Consider the following 14428-nt stretch of genomic DNA (forward strand, 5'->3'; position numbering starts at 1 on the left):
TCTCACAACTGAAAGACTTCCGAACCCAGACCTTTCATCCCATATTCCTCGTAGAAATAAATAAAACAGGCAACAACTGTAATGTCTATAACCTAAGCCATCTGTCATATATAAGAATAAAAGTTATTGAACCTTACAGGAGACCAGCCAAAGCCTAGAAGGTGCTCAGGATTCCATCACAGCGCACGGAATTGTAAATGCAATCCGCGCTGCATTAAACGTGACGGAAAGAACATAACGACAGAGTGCCTGATAAAAGAGAGGATCCCAGAGCCTGTATGTATAAATTGCAAAGGGATAGGACGCCTGGCTTCTTGGAAGGGGTGTCCTGCCTACCCATCTACAGGACACAGAAGATCACATGCCGAGACCCTCAGAAATAGAATGCCCCAAAATGCACAAGCCATAGACCAAAACCCACCTGCACAACAACAGAAGCCCCGATACCAGCAACAGACAACTGAAAACATCCCATCTCCAGCAGCCCATAACTCCCTCACCAAAATCTCAGAAATGCAAGAAATAATAGAAGCATTTAAAGAAATCAAGAAGCTAATTAAAGAAACCAAGCCTGACAGCAGCAACCAAATTAAAAGGAACCAAGTCAAAAGAAGAACGAAAACTTATCCTTCTCAATGCCCCACTCGACTAAGTTCGAACCCATCTGCCCACTTACCATAAGCAAGATCCTGATTTGCCAAGTAAGAACAATAGTTTATCCTCCACCACTCCCTCAGACTTCCAAAAGCATGGGCAACCCACTCCACCAAGAAGCTGCCACCCTATTGGTCCAGGAACCTCTGCCCTTCTCCCTCACCAAGTCTCCGTACCTACTCGTGCAAGGAATCATAGTTTACCTCATTCATCTCCAGGACGCAAGCAGTGCAGGTCCATCTTAGACGCCAGGTCTAAATTTTAGTTAGGAAGGAGATACCCTTGGAATTTAAGGCGGGTGCTCCGTTAATCGCTAAATAATCGTGAATTGTAATCGGAGTCGCCGACAAGTAACGAGTCTTCGAGGGGATAGCGAGACAACAGCGGAGGGCTAGCGTTGCGTGAAGCGAATGCTGAACCGCTGTGTGCCGAATTCTGTTGTCTACTGTGAAAGCAACGTCGTATGTTTTATGTAGTAGCCAGTTGCGAGAAGTGGCGAGTCGGCAGCTAAAGCGAGAAGTTCAGCCGTTGGAGAGACCGTAAAGCGAAGCTCCGAGGAACCCTTCTCCTGCTGGATTCTGTCTAGTCACTTCGTGTGCTGTGGACGATTACTACTTGTGGGTTACTGTCTGCTGTAGTGTGCTATCATGTGTTCGTCTCTGTTGTAAATATTTGTCGTCTGCGTACTCTTTGTGTAAATAAACGTCGTTGTTTTCTACTGAGGCCTGCCGCTGGTGTTCTCACACCGTACAGCCACTATCAAAAGAACCCGTCGGTGAGGAAAGTCCTTAAAAATATGATGTGTGCATTGGCCCAAGCTGTTCGATCCAGCTCTGTCAAACCTGGAGCATATGTACTTTGGAGAGTGCGAATGCTCACCTCGAAGCGATTTATTTATTTTAATAAATTAAAATTTAGGTGAATTTTCGAAGTTTTCCTCGGAAATATATTGGAAATACAATAACGAAGGAAGGAATAGAACTAATTAAACAATTTCCATTAATAAAAAAAACAGCAAGTAAATAATCCTCCCCAGGGCAAATTAAGTATAACAGTTATTATGTAATAAATATTATTTTTCCTATGCAGTTTTAAAAATATATTTTTTTTTCTCCATTTAAATTCAATAAGATAAATTCTTTTGCTCTATTTTCTGAGCCACTTATAATGTTAGATTTTTTTTAAAATTTTTAATTAATCGATTTTGAAATTTAATTGCAGCAGTGTTACCGATCTGACCGTGTGAACAACATCACGAGCTCCACAGAATTCCATTTTCCTGTAATTTCACTTTCTAAATACGAGAAAATTCCCATTTCGAACGCATAAAGCTTATACCACAACAAGCTTATAAAGCCTCTATTTACCTGCAGTGTTTTCACGAAAAACACATTTCCTTGATCCCTCGTCATGGTTACACAGAATAACTACAAAATTATTGCTAAAATGAAATGTTTGATCAAACTGTTAAGATGAATTATAAAAAAATGTAACTAAATACAAAATTTTCCTCATTTTTTAAAAACATTATTATTAGCTGCCTTTGAAGATTGATTGTTTGTTAGTATTAATAATTGCTAAAAATTTACCTTAAATATTTTCCGTGGTTATGTCTTAATAACTTCCTTGGCAAAATGTTTTTATATTACAAATTAGATAAATACATTATTCAAAATATGTCTACAAACCTTACTCTACCTTGTTCAACGTGGTATGCATCTTTCTATACAAATATTTATACATCTAATTATTTAAAAAGTTTGCACTAATGCTTAATTCTGAAGTTTAAACCTAATAGTATAATGGAATTTCAAAATAATAATAATTATAACATACCTAATACTGAAACTTACTCAACAAGGAAAAACAAGAGAAAACTTCATATTTTAGTCATCAGATGATAATATTATGTGCGTTATACTAAAAAATATATTGCTATAGAATAGGTTTAAAACATTTTTTATTGAAGTAGAAAATAATTAAACAATGTAAAAGGGTATCACCGATATAAATATATATATATAAATTTTGAAATGATGTATTTTTTTTAATATGCAATATTTTTGGAAGTTATTTTGAAAAATAGTCCCAATTTCGGTTAATTTTAAATTTCTAACTACCCCCCCCCCCTCATCAAGAAATTGCTTTGAAGTGCGCATTCTCACTCTCCAAAGTATAATTGTACTAGTATGAAAGTTGGCCTAGTACGGCCTATAACAGCATATACATTTATACTTATTTTTATCATTAGGAGCGATTACATATGTTTGAACCTACTTTTATCATACAACGTATTACCTTTCCTAAAACTTATTTTTAGCCATATGGACTGTAATGAAATAGTTAAAAACTCTGAAAATAAATACCCAGAGCTGTACCAATTTATTTTTTTTTTAAATCAAGAAAAAGACTAAAAAAAAAGAGAGAGAAAAAAATGAATAACCAAGAAAGTATGAAATGAATACATATATATATATTTCTTTTGAAATTCTAAATACTACCGATATAACCATACTACCGATATAAATTCTAAATACTACCATAACCTTGTTGCATATTTCAAACATAAAGGGGCAGATATAATTTTGTAAAGTAAAACTTGAATATTTTTAGTAAATCCTATATTAACCCCTTAACTGTTCTATTTTCCCTACTATCTAATAAGACGACACCTTGTATTCTGGGGATATTTTCTTATTTTGATTCAATCAGACTAATTTAATATTTATCTATGTATTCGAAGTAATTTTAATATTGAATTATAATCGTTATGAATGGTTCATTTCTTGCTTACAACTATCAAAATTCGATAAATCGATGCATATATGGCACTCAGGTAAAACAGTTAAGAGATTAATGAAGCAATTTCGATTTTTAAGACTAAAAAGAAATAAATAATACTCATTATTTTTTACTTGTCTTATTTGATTAGAAGAAAGTGATGAACATGCTTACAGTGAATTTCATTTTAATGAGGTTGTAAGTTCCAATGTATTTAAAATTTTGTCAGTTATTTTATTTTTTAAGAAGTCCACATGTTTTGGAAAAATTTTCACTATTAGTTTCATTTTGATAAATGAATAATCTCAATTTTTTAATGTTAAAAATCGACTTTTGTGTATGTAATTAAATTTACTTTAGTCATTAATTTTATAATGAATATATGTTAGAAGTGAAGCTAATTGTGTTTAAGTTTTGCTGATTTAAAATAAAATTCACATTTTGTAGTCAAATTTTTTTTTGTTCCAAGCTATGTCAAACAGGGCACATTGCTACAGAATAAAGTGAGGAACATTATTACATATTTTGCCTAGTTAACATATTTCAATCAAGCACCTCTTTCAGAAAATAAATTTTAATATTCTAATTAGTTCTATTGTTTTCATTTTTAATTAAAATATTTAATTATTTTAATTAAAAATATAGAATATATATATAAAATGGTTCATTTTTTAAAAGTTTCTTTTCTTCTTCTTTATATAGATATCACACATTTCTAACGGATGTTTACAGTATTTCTTTGCATCATTAAATTTTCTTTTATTAATATTTATTTAAATTTTGATTCAGATATTTAAATAAGAGAAATAGAGCAAAGGAAAGAATATTAGTCTTTGCATTAGATGAACAAATAAAGTTGCAAAATTTTCCTTACATTTTAATGCTATTCAATTATAAGTCAATTTATCAAATACAGTATTTTATTTTAACTATGCTTAAGAAATCATTAGATGTCTGTATGTTTTAATTCAAATAAATTTTATGAAAGCCCATGTAAATTTCCTGAAAAAGTAAATCAAATAATGGTCAGAATAAAATTAACTCAACTGTTATAAATTGATATATAACAACCAAAACAGTTAGCAAAAAATTACAATTGTATTTTTATTCAACACATATTAAAAATGATATTTATTGCTGAAACCAATGATGCAGATTTGAAGAAACTATCATATATGGATAAAATTCAGATTTTAAAGCACTTAAGTGTCAATTAGGAGCCAAATTTGCTTTACAAAGCATAATAAATTCAGAAACAGGATCATTTCCACCTTCAAATTTCATTTTGCCAGTAATATCTTCATTTTCAACTAATGGCAGGAATAAGTTCACAAATTCTGCTGTGTATGGAGGTGCAATAATATCTAGAACTTCAGTTACGAAATACCTAATTAAAGATATGTCTGTATCTTGTCGCTGCCAACATGTCTTTATGTAATTAACAACTGAAACTGCACACCCCCTACTCAGCAAATGAACCATTCTATCTAAAAGCATTTTCTTCATTTCTAACTGAACAAGCACATCAAGGTCTTCTTGAGGCATTTCGAACAACCGGATTAAGAGTTCCAAAACTTTCTGGTGCAAAGTATTATGGGCAGCGGCAACTTCATCCAAAAGTGCCAAATGCAAAGGTGTATGTTCTGTGGATAATTTAAAATAACTTTTTTCTGAAACTGTAAAGTCCACCCATCTTACCACACCTAAACCCACAATAGGAAAACGGATGCAGTGGACCAAGGTATTCAGTTCTGGTATCAGCTCAGACGATCCTTTCTTTTCATTGCAGATCATATGCACCTTTTCAATAGCTTGTGTAGTTGTTTTTAACTCTTCTTTATTAACACTCTTGCGAACACCTTTCTTATAAGTTTCATGAACACTCACGGCATAAGCTAATAGGTAGATATATTTGGGCTTATGTTCAGGATTAATTTTTGTTCCTGGCTTAAATAAGGAATCCATAAGCAAATCTAAAAATTGAGGAACTCGGATCAATTCGACTGGAGGAGGCTCAGCAGCCTGGTACATTTTGAAAAGTACAGTTATATCAGCAGGATTTAAAGCATTTTTGCACAACATAGCTGACAATGCTTGGCAAACTCTAGGATAAGCTGATGCACCTGTTAGAGCCATAGTGATTGGAGTAGCATTGTGTTCAGTTTTTTGAACATAGGCACTAGTTTCTTGGGAAAGACGTTTGATATTAGACCCTCCTCTAGGCTCCTGAGCAAGAAGGTGAAGAAGCGTTTGACTGTAGAGATATGTATGTTCACCATGACACACCATTCTGCAAAATTCATGAAGATTCTTTTTAAGTTCTTCTTCCCCACCTTCTAGGAAGTTTGAAACAGAAGTTTTTAAGATTCTGGAGAATACCTCGAGTTGCTGTGAAGCAGTAGATATACTTGTTATTTCACCCTGATACCCTGCATCTGAAATCAGTTTGATTGTAAAGTTCAACATAAGACAATCAGGGTAGTCCTCTGCAAGCTTATAAATCAAAGATCTCCAGGTAGGATGCTCAATCATTTCAGTTAACCAAGCTGGAGTTTCACCTTCTTCAGTGAAAATGGAATCTGCTTTCTTTGGATCAAAATGCCTGATTATAACCTCTCTCAAATGATCTTCCACAAGAGCTTGTACTTCAGAAATTTTCATTCCAGCCATAATCAACCATTCAGCCAATAAATTAGCTGTTTGGGCTATGGCATGATAGTTTTCAGATAGCAAGTCTATGACTTGTTCAGGGTTTCCCCCACTCTGGAAATATCTCTTCAACTGGTTGAATATTTCAGGTTCCATTATAAAATCTTGGCTACTGAACTTTTCAATGCATTCTGCCTGTATCATTGCATTTCTTGCCTCTTGATCTTCAGCAGAGGGCTCATCTGAATCTTGGTCCATGTTGGTATCATCGTACCAACCTCTATCGGTGTCAATTTCATCATCATAATCGTCATCCATCATGATAAAAAAATATTATCCAGCAGATATGATGCTGGAAAAGTTATCTGAAATAAAAAAAAAAAGATTAATAAAAACAAATAAAGTAATTTACTACATTAGGATTTATAAAAAGATTTCAGTTCGAACTTTCATTGTAAATTAAGAAGTTAAGTTGTCAATATACGTCAATTAATAATTAAGGAAAATTTGTATCTGTGGATTCACAACAGGTGAGATCATCTGACCTAGAACTACTAAATTTGGCTTGAGTACATTTTAGAGTGTAAAAATGTGTATCATAAAACAATTTTTTTTAAAAAAAATTTAAATAGCTTAAAATTATGCGAAACATTGACCTTTTGCTACTATCATTTTTGGAAATATTAAGGAGTAAAAAATATTTTAACATTAAGCTAATCAATCAATTTAGTTGAAGTGCAATTTTTCCATTATATTTGATACTTTTTGAAAAACCTCCTTTTGCAATATTTGAACAATACTTAAACGTCAAAATGAAATTCATTACATTTTTTTTCTACCAGAAATTTTCCTGTATGTTTTTTTGTTTTATTTTTAAAAGCCAAAGTAAAAGGAAGCTAAAGAAAAAAATAATGTAATTATCTATGCAGTTTACATAAAAAATAAGAAAATGAAATTCTAGAAAGCAAAGGACAACTTAGACTTTGTTTTTAATGGCACACTGATTTTCTCGAAATCTTTAATTGCCAAGAAAAATCATAACATAAAGATATTTTAAGGATAACTTTTTAATGATACCTGTTTAGATATCATTTGCTCTTTTCTTGAGTTTTGGCAATTTATAAAAAAATATTCATATTTTTATAATTTTAATACATAAAAACTATTTATGTAGCAATGTTTTTGATTGTTGTGATAAAATTTAAGTTGTACTCATTACTTCTATACATATTTAATCATGTCCCCCCCCCTCCTATAAGTTAAGGAATGAAGATTTTGCTTTTTTATATGTTTTGGTTATGACAAAATATAGCAACAGAAACATGTATTACAAAATATAATGTTAGAATCAATAAATATAGCAACAGAAACATGTATTACAAAATATAATGTTAGAATCAACAATACATTTTCCATAATGGTTGAAAAAATGAAATGACAGTGAAACATCAGATATCATGCAGTAGATGCTAGATGATGTGGATAGTTATACTTTTCACATAAATGGGACATCACACAACTTAATTGTTTCACACATATTCATACACATATATAATAAAATAAATACAAAACTATCAAAATAAAATTATCCTAATGTTGAATGCAGTTTGAAAAATATTATGTTGAAATAGCAATGAACATATAGTTTGTTTAAGAGAATTAATTAAAATTGAAGACAATTATTATTCCCAGTAAACATATTAGATGTCAGATGCAACTATCACATTAATATAATTTTGTAAAAAAACTTTAAAATGCAAAATTTTTTGAAATATTTGATTATAATACCAGACATACAAGATATATTGAAACACATAAAATAAGAGAAACTTACATGATTTTCATTATTTCAATTAATTGGCCAAATTTATCATTATAATTTTAATTCAGTTCCTTTCAATTTTACAACAGAAACAATTCAAAAATAATATAGATAGTATAGATAGGTAAAAGTTTTGAATTGTACCTATGGAATTGAAATTTGAATATCTTGAAAAGAATTCTTATTCAAGCAAAATAATTTCAGAATTATATATTCCTATCAATCATATTAACAATGGCTAAACAACATCATACCATTTTGTCTTTTTTCATAATATATATAGTATTGTGATTTATTCTGATTTTTGTCCTTATCTATTTTATACTATCACCTTTAAACAAGCTGGTTTTTATTTTTCACTCACTTTCAAAACTCTTAAACTGAAGCTGTAACTTGTTTTATTAATGTTTATACCTAAACTTATCCTGGATTTTAATTATCTTAAATAAATTCCTAAAAATATTAGCTAATAGCTATATGTTTATAATTAGATATCCAAATAAAAGCATACACTTTAAATTCTTTAATCTTGTTTAATTACTGTTAGTGATAAACAAAAAACATTAATCTTTCTCCAAACAAAAATACCACATTAAAACTGGAATGAATACCATACTAAAATATGAAGATAAATAATAATAGAGTAAGCCAACTGCTCTTATAAATCGTTTTTATTCTTATACATCTCTGATTATTTCGAGCTGATCTGACTAAAAATTTATACATAGCATTTAACATTATTCAAACCATCAAAAATTTGCACCATTATTAAATTGGTATCATAAATAAGATGTTTTTTTTTTTAATTTTTATATGGAGTATAGCTTATTTTTAGTGAGAACATTTTCAAAAATTATCATGGTAAAACACCAAAATTTAGCTTAATTTTAAATTAATAAAAAAATTTCTAAAAAGTAACTTTAAGGTGCACATTCCTGACTCCCAAAGTGTACAACTGTAAAACATGGTAACTGTAGGTCAAACGGTCTTTTCCAAAGGGTGCCAAAATGTACACATACACATTCATCTTTATTATTATTTTAGATATGTACAAAAACTTTTTGTCTATATCTTATACTTAATTTTAGCCAATTAAATTAAAACGAGAATTTTGTTTTTCTAACTGATCAGTTTCATGATAACTTTTCAAATTCAATATAACTTTTTTGAATCAAAGAATTTATACTAAAAATAACTAAATTTTGGAGAGGAAAAAAACAAACAAAAAAAACCCCGAGAAACAAGTTTCTAAAAGCTATATTCAGTCCTTAACAAATGATGCTTCTCAAAAAATGTTAAAATGAATTTCAAAATTTTTAGAATTTTCATTGACACAATGCCCTACTGGAATATTTTTCATTAAAAACTGAGGGCATCATATTGATATACTCAATAAAATAAATTTTCGATCTTAAATATATAAATTTTAGATGATTATTAACTTGCATAAAAAATGCTAATAATTAAATATTTCAAGCAATACGACAAAAACAACTTGGTGACTATACGATAAAGCATTTCGTAATACGAACATTTTCGGATGATATTATATTATAAAAATGGGCAATGCCTATTTTAGACTATCAGATAAATAAGCCATGTTAATTAGCTAAAAAATTCGCATTAGGAATTTTAATTCAAGACCCTTCAATAATTTATTTATATACCACTTTTGAGCAAATAAAAAAATAGAAATTAAAAAAAAAAATGTTTTGACTAAGAGTATTCTGAAACAATTTTTTAAAAGTATAAAAATGCAAGTTCTTTAAATATATGTTTTATTTCTACGAATAAGAATATAATTTTTAATTTTAAAAACGAAGCCGGACTTTTCACTCCACAATTAGTAAACAACCTGTTAAGAATTAAACTCAATAATAAAGAACTATGTAATTAAACTTAAAGCCTTAAAATAGAATCATGAAAAAAATAAAGGGAAACATGTATTATTTTCTTATTATTTAAATAAATAACAAATATACTAACCAATTCAACAAGTTATTTTCGTTGCAAGTCAAGAACTTTTTGTCATAACCGAAATGTATACATACACAAAATAGTAGTAGAAGTATTTGTTTTGTTCGAAAATAAAAATGTTCATTTAACGTCTTAAAATCATACATAATTAATTTATGAAAATAGATGTAAAAAAATGGAGTGCTAAGCTACTTACAGAAAAATTTCTTTGAATCAATTAATGTAATTTATATTGTTATAAGGAAAAAATTCTGCTGCTATATCGAAATAAAAGAATCATGCATTACTATACACTGATAGTATTGCTCTAGTGCGACAATGTTCTCAAACAACAACATCTCATCAAACGAAACTATAATTTTATCATTTAGATATAAAGACTACAATCTAGATATTATTTAGTTAAATTTAGACTTCCTTGTCTAAATTTAACTTAATAATGTTTCCATAAATCTTAAAAATTATGTGAGACAATACACACATAAAACAAAATCATATTTAAACAAGCAGCAGATATGATCCAAAGACAAGACACCAAATATTTGAGTACATATAAAAAATTGCATTCTTAATGAAATTAGAGGTTTATCAATGTGCGAGGTAATACTTCTTCTAAATATAAAACAATTCGACATGCATTCTTAAACCAAAGAATAGCTTCCTGAAAAAAAATGTACAAATATGAACAAGAAACAGAATATTTTTTCGTAATAAGTCACTGCATGTCGTGGCGCCATCTGTGTGCTCTCTCTGAAGCAATATTTGTTAATAATTTATCGTTAAAATAATTAATCGTTAAATTTCTTTGCTTTAAATTCTATTCCGAATTTATATACAATATTCTATTTGTAACTTGTTCTCGTCTTTTAATTCTTCTTATCCTTTTCCATATTCTTTTGTTCTGTTTGCAATAAATAAAATTTTACTTATATTCTAAGTAAGAACTTTTTTTGTATTTTAATTAGTTTTGAAATTCCTAACAAATTGTAAATATCATAAGTTCCTTTTTGTTTTTAGAATTAAACAGCCACTTCTCTCATGTAAAGCCGGAATTCATTTTCTGTTGTAAGTAAGGACCTTTTCTTTTTTTGTTCTACTGTACAAAACTGATTTTTTTATAGATTTAAATTTAATCTTTACTTATAGAGTATTGTTCCAAAATTAATTAAAACAATACTTCATTATAATTAAAATGAGTTAGTGTATAATTAAACGGAAGCTTAAAATTAATTTCTCAGAAAAAAATAAAATAAATAAAAGTAATGGAAGGCGTAGAGTTAAGCAGCGGAAATAAAATATAATTCTCCTGCAAATATAGGACACAAAAATTTTACGTTTTAAAATAAATTAAAAAACAAATTTTTTTGCCCTTTGAGTTTATTACAAAAGTGATATATCTTCTGTGAGATTAGGTAAAAATAATTTACGTGGTCTTTAAATTAGTGAAGTAATGCTTCAATTCATTATATTATTAAAAAGAATATTCATTATGTACGCCAAATACGCCAAGACGGATTAATATTTAATGTATTGCACATCTTGTATTATATACAATATTCACTTAAATCTTTTTAATTCTATATATAAATATTTTAGATGTTTTGTTAGAAATTCTAATTTGATATAACAATCTCTATTAAAAATAACAGAGCATGTGTTTGTGTGAGCGTTCTAATGAATTGGCTGTTATCAAATTCATCCCATGCATGCTTTGAAATATGGAAAAGTTCTAAGCTATTTTTCTTTAGAATTTTAATCAATTAAAAATTTAACGAAATTTTAGAGTTTTTTTCGCCATAACCTCTGAAAATAATCTTGCACAGAAATAATTTTTATACCTGTTTTAATGTCTAAAAATTACCGTTTTAATGATATTAATTAATGTGTAATTCTATAAATTTATTTAACTTTTAAAGATATTATGTATAATTTATAACAGAATTTTTATTGCGGCGAATGAAATCCAGTTTTCATTTCATCAAATATTTAATCACAGGACCTTTCCCCCTTAGTTTAAAGCTAGCGAAGAATTCTGCATTTGTATCAGTAATACTATCCGTATTTGTATGCTTTATATTTCTGATATTAGTAGAGTAAGTAGGTTTAAGTATATAGCCATGCTTTTGATAATCTTTCTTTTAGCAGAGCATAATTTTAATATTGTTTTAAAAATTTGCATATACATTTAAGGAATCAAGAAATGGTGTTCATTTCTAAATACTGCTTGCATTTCCTATTATTTTATTGGATGTATAGATACAGATAAAAAAAAATAAAATGCATAGCACAATGAACGGAATAGCGCAAGATTTTTAAAATAGTATGATACATCTATATGAATATTTCTATATGTAATATTTCTATGAAAATTTATATTTGTAAAATGTCAAATATATTGTTACGAAATTTCCGGGGTTCGTTTGGATAGTGGGGGTTATATGGTGTGAAGAACGCTCAATCACCAGGTGGCAGTAGAAAATGAAACAACGACGTTTATTTACACGAAGACACACAGGACAGCACAAAGACGACAACTATATACAGCACAAAAGACGATTATCTTCAGCCGAGACGTTCAGCATACAACAGCATACACAGCAGCATACAAAACAGCATAAACAGCAGCATACAACAGACTCTACTGCAGACAGTAGTACACAGCTTAGTTCAGCACTAGCTTCCTCCGTCGCTGCTCCGCTTATCTCTGGAATGCCAGTTCTTTACCGTCGATTCCGACTACGACGACCCTGGCAGCCGCGGTAGCCTCCTTTTATAGGTCTCAAGGGTCGGGGCTACAAGTCTCTCAACCAATCAGGAACGTTCGAGGCGTATCTCGGTTCCTACTGGACGGATCGTGAAAATTCTTGATGTTTCGGGTATAATCTATTTTGGCGCCAAAGTCACCAAATTCGTCGCCAAGTTTGTCGCCAAGCTCCGGGACCTCCAATGCGACACACGGACTCTGTCCAATACTGATGACTGTAAAACATTCTTTTCGATGGTGGAACCAACTATGCTGGGAAGCAGCATTACAGATTCGTAACAATATCTATCTTTACATATTTCAAACTATTTTGTTGAGGAAATTATTTAGAACAAGTTGCATAAAATGTTTAATAAAAAGTTATAGCAAACAATGATTCCGGCAATGGATCGTCAAAAGCTGCTAGTATCTAAAATAAACTAACTGGAGTTCCTGTTCCTGTCGAAGCAACTGGCTGTCAAAGGTGGCTGGAATTTAACATAAACCTGTCGGAGTGGTTCCTCCGAAACTTTTATCCATACTATATAATAATGATGTCATTTTCTTTTTGAAAACCCCATACATAAGCATTTAGTCCCTCACAGTATAGAGACGTATTGTATTTTGTTTGCATAGTATGCATTTTGGGTGCTTTTTATCAACCAATTGAAACCAAAATTTCTCACAGAGCAATAATTTAAATAATAATAGCATCGTTTCATTTAATTATTTGTTTGTGTTTTATATTCTTATTCAGACAGCTGCACAAGCAGACTTTCACAGAATGGACTTTGTTTAAAATTTTTAGAGAAATCTACAAACTTGGATTAGAGTCCGTCTATCAGATTTCATCTTCCAGTTCAAAGCGTCTTTCAGTATTGTCTTCACGAACAAGCAGAAAGACATAATGCCAAAAAAAAAAAAAATGCGTTGATCAATATATTGATATAGTATTTTTGAAGATTATAAGTGAAGAAACATCAAGATTTTTCTTAATATTTAATTAAATAAAATTCTCATTAAAATTTTACAAAATTTTAACGAAGTGCCCATTTTTATCCTTGCAAGTATCTATATATTGTTACGGAACTTCCGCCTGTAAGTCCGTAAAGTTACCATGTTCCTGTAGAGAATGTATGGAGGCGCACAATCAACAGGCCTCGGTGACAAACGACGACTATTAGCGACAGTCCTATTAGCGTAAAGTGCACCCATAGAGATAACTCACTCAATCATAATCTCTCTATTCGGCTACCACTGCTGACTTCTCTTAACCTTTTTATAACTCCTAAAACAGGGACACGAACTATCTAGAACAAATATCTGAACTATGATCTAATGGAGTTATTGCCAAGATTCTCGAATATTCTTGGTCCTCTGTTTTTATCACCAAGCTTGTCACCAAAACCGAGGGTAATTAATTCGACATCCATTTAAAAGCCATTATTATATCCTTAAAGCAATCTTTCTTACCAGGAAAGTTACTATGGAGGAAGCAACGCTACAAATAAATAGTTAAAAAAATTCAGCATTATATGATGAAGATAATAATGTATCGTATTTATGTTCCATCTCAAACTCCTCTCGTGAACTCAAAAGGCACATTAATCAAACTCAAATTTCATTTCCGATATAAATAGATCAGAAATAAGACACTGAATTATTGAGCTTAAATGATAAATAAAATAATCTGTAAATTTGAAAATCAAAACATGTAAATTAAAGTAATTAAATTAAAGGAACACCTCATTAAACCTAAACATAATTAATACTTATATCCAGAGGGAACGCATGATTAGAGC

General features: G+C 30.0%; 1 protein-coding gene across 1 annotated transcript; it reads right to left on the reverse strand.

Moving 5' to 3' along the window:
* Nucleotides 1–4525: 4525 nt before the first annotated feature.
* On the reverse strand, nt 4526–9970 carry LOC129966919 (negative elongation factor D-like). The gene is made up of 2 exons (XM_056081537.1): nt 9893–9970; nt 4526–6449 (listed from the first exon to the last, which is right to left on the reverse strand). The coding sequence occupies exon 2, from the start codon at nt 6403–6405 to the stop codon at nt 4645–4647; it is 1761 nt and encodes a 586-aa protein (XP_055937512.1). The 5' UTR covers nt 6406–6449; nt 9893–9970; the 3' UTR covers nt 4526–4644.
* Between the last annotated feature and the right edge of the window lie 4458 nt (nt 9971–14428).

Source organism: Argiope bruennichi, chromosome 4 (genome assembly GCF_947563725.1).
Source record: "Argiope bruennichi chromosome 4, qqArgBrue1.1, whole genome shotgun sequence".
NCBI lineage: Eukaryota > Metazoa > Arthropoda > Arachnida > Araneae > Araneidae > Argiope > Argiope bruennichi.

Bases quoted from the DNA above. Each gene is read 5' to 3' on its own strand.
- LOC129966919 (XM_056081537.1), bottom strand. From the start codon at position 6,405: ATGATGGATGACGATTATGATGATGAAATTGACACCGATAGAGGTTGG.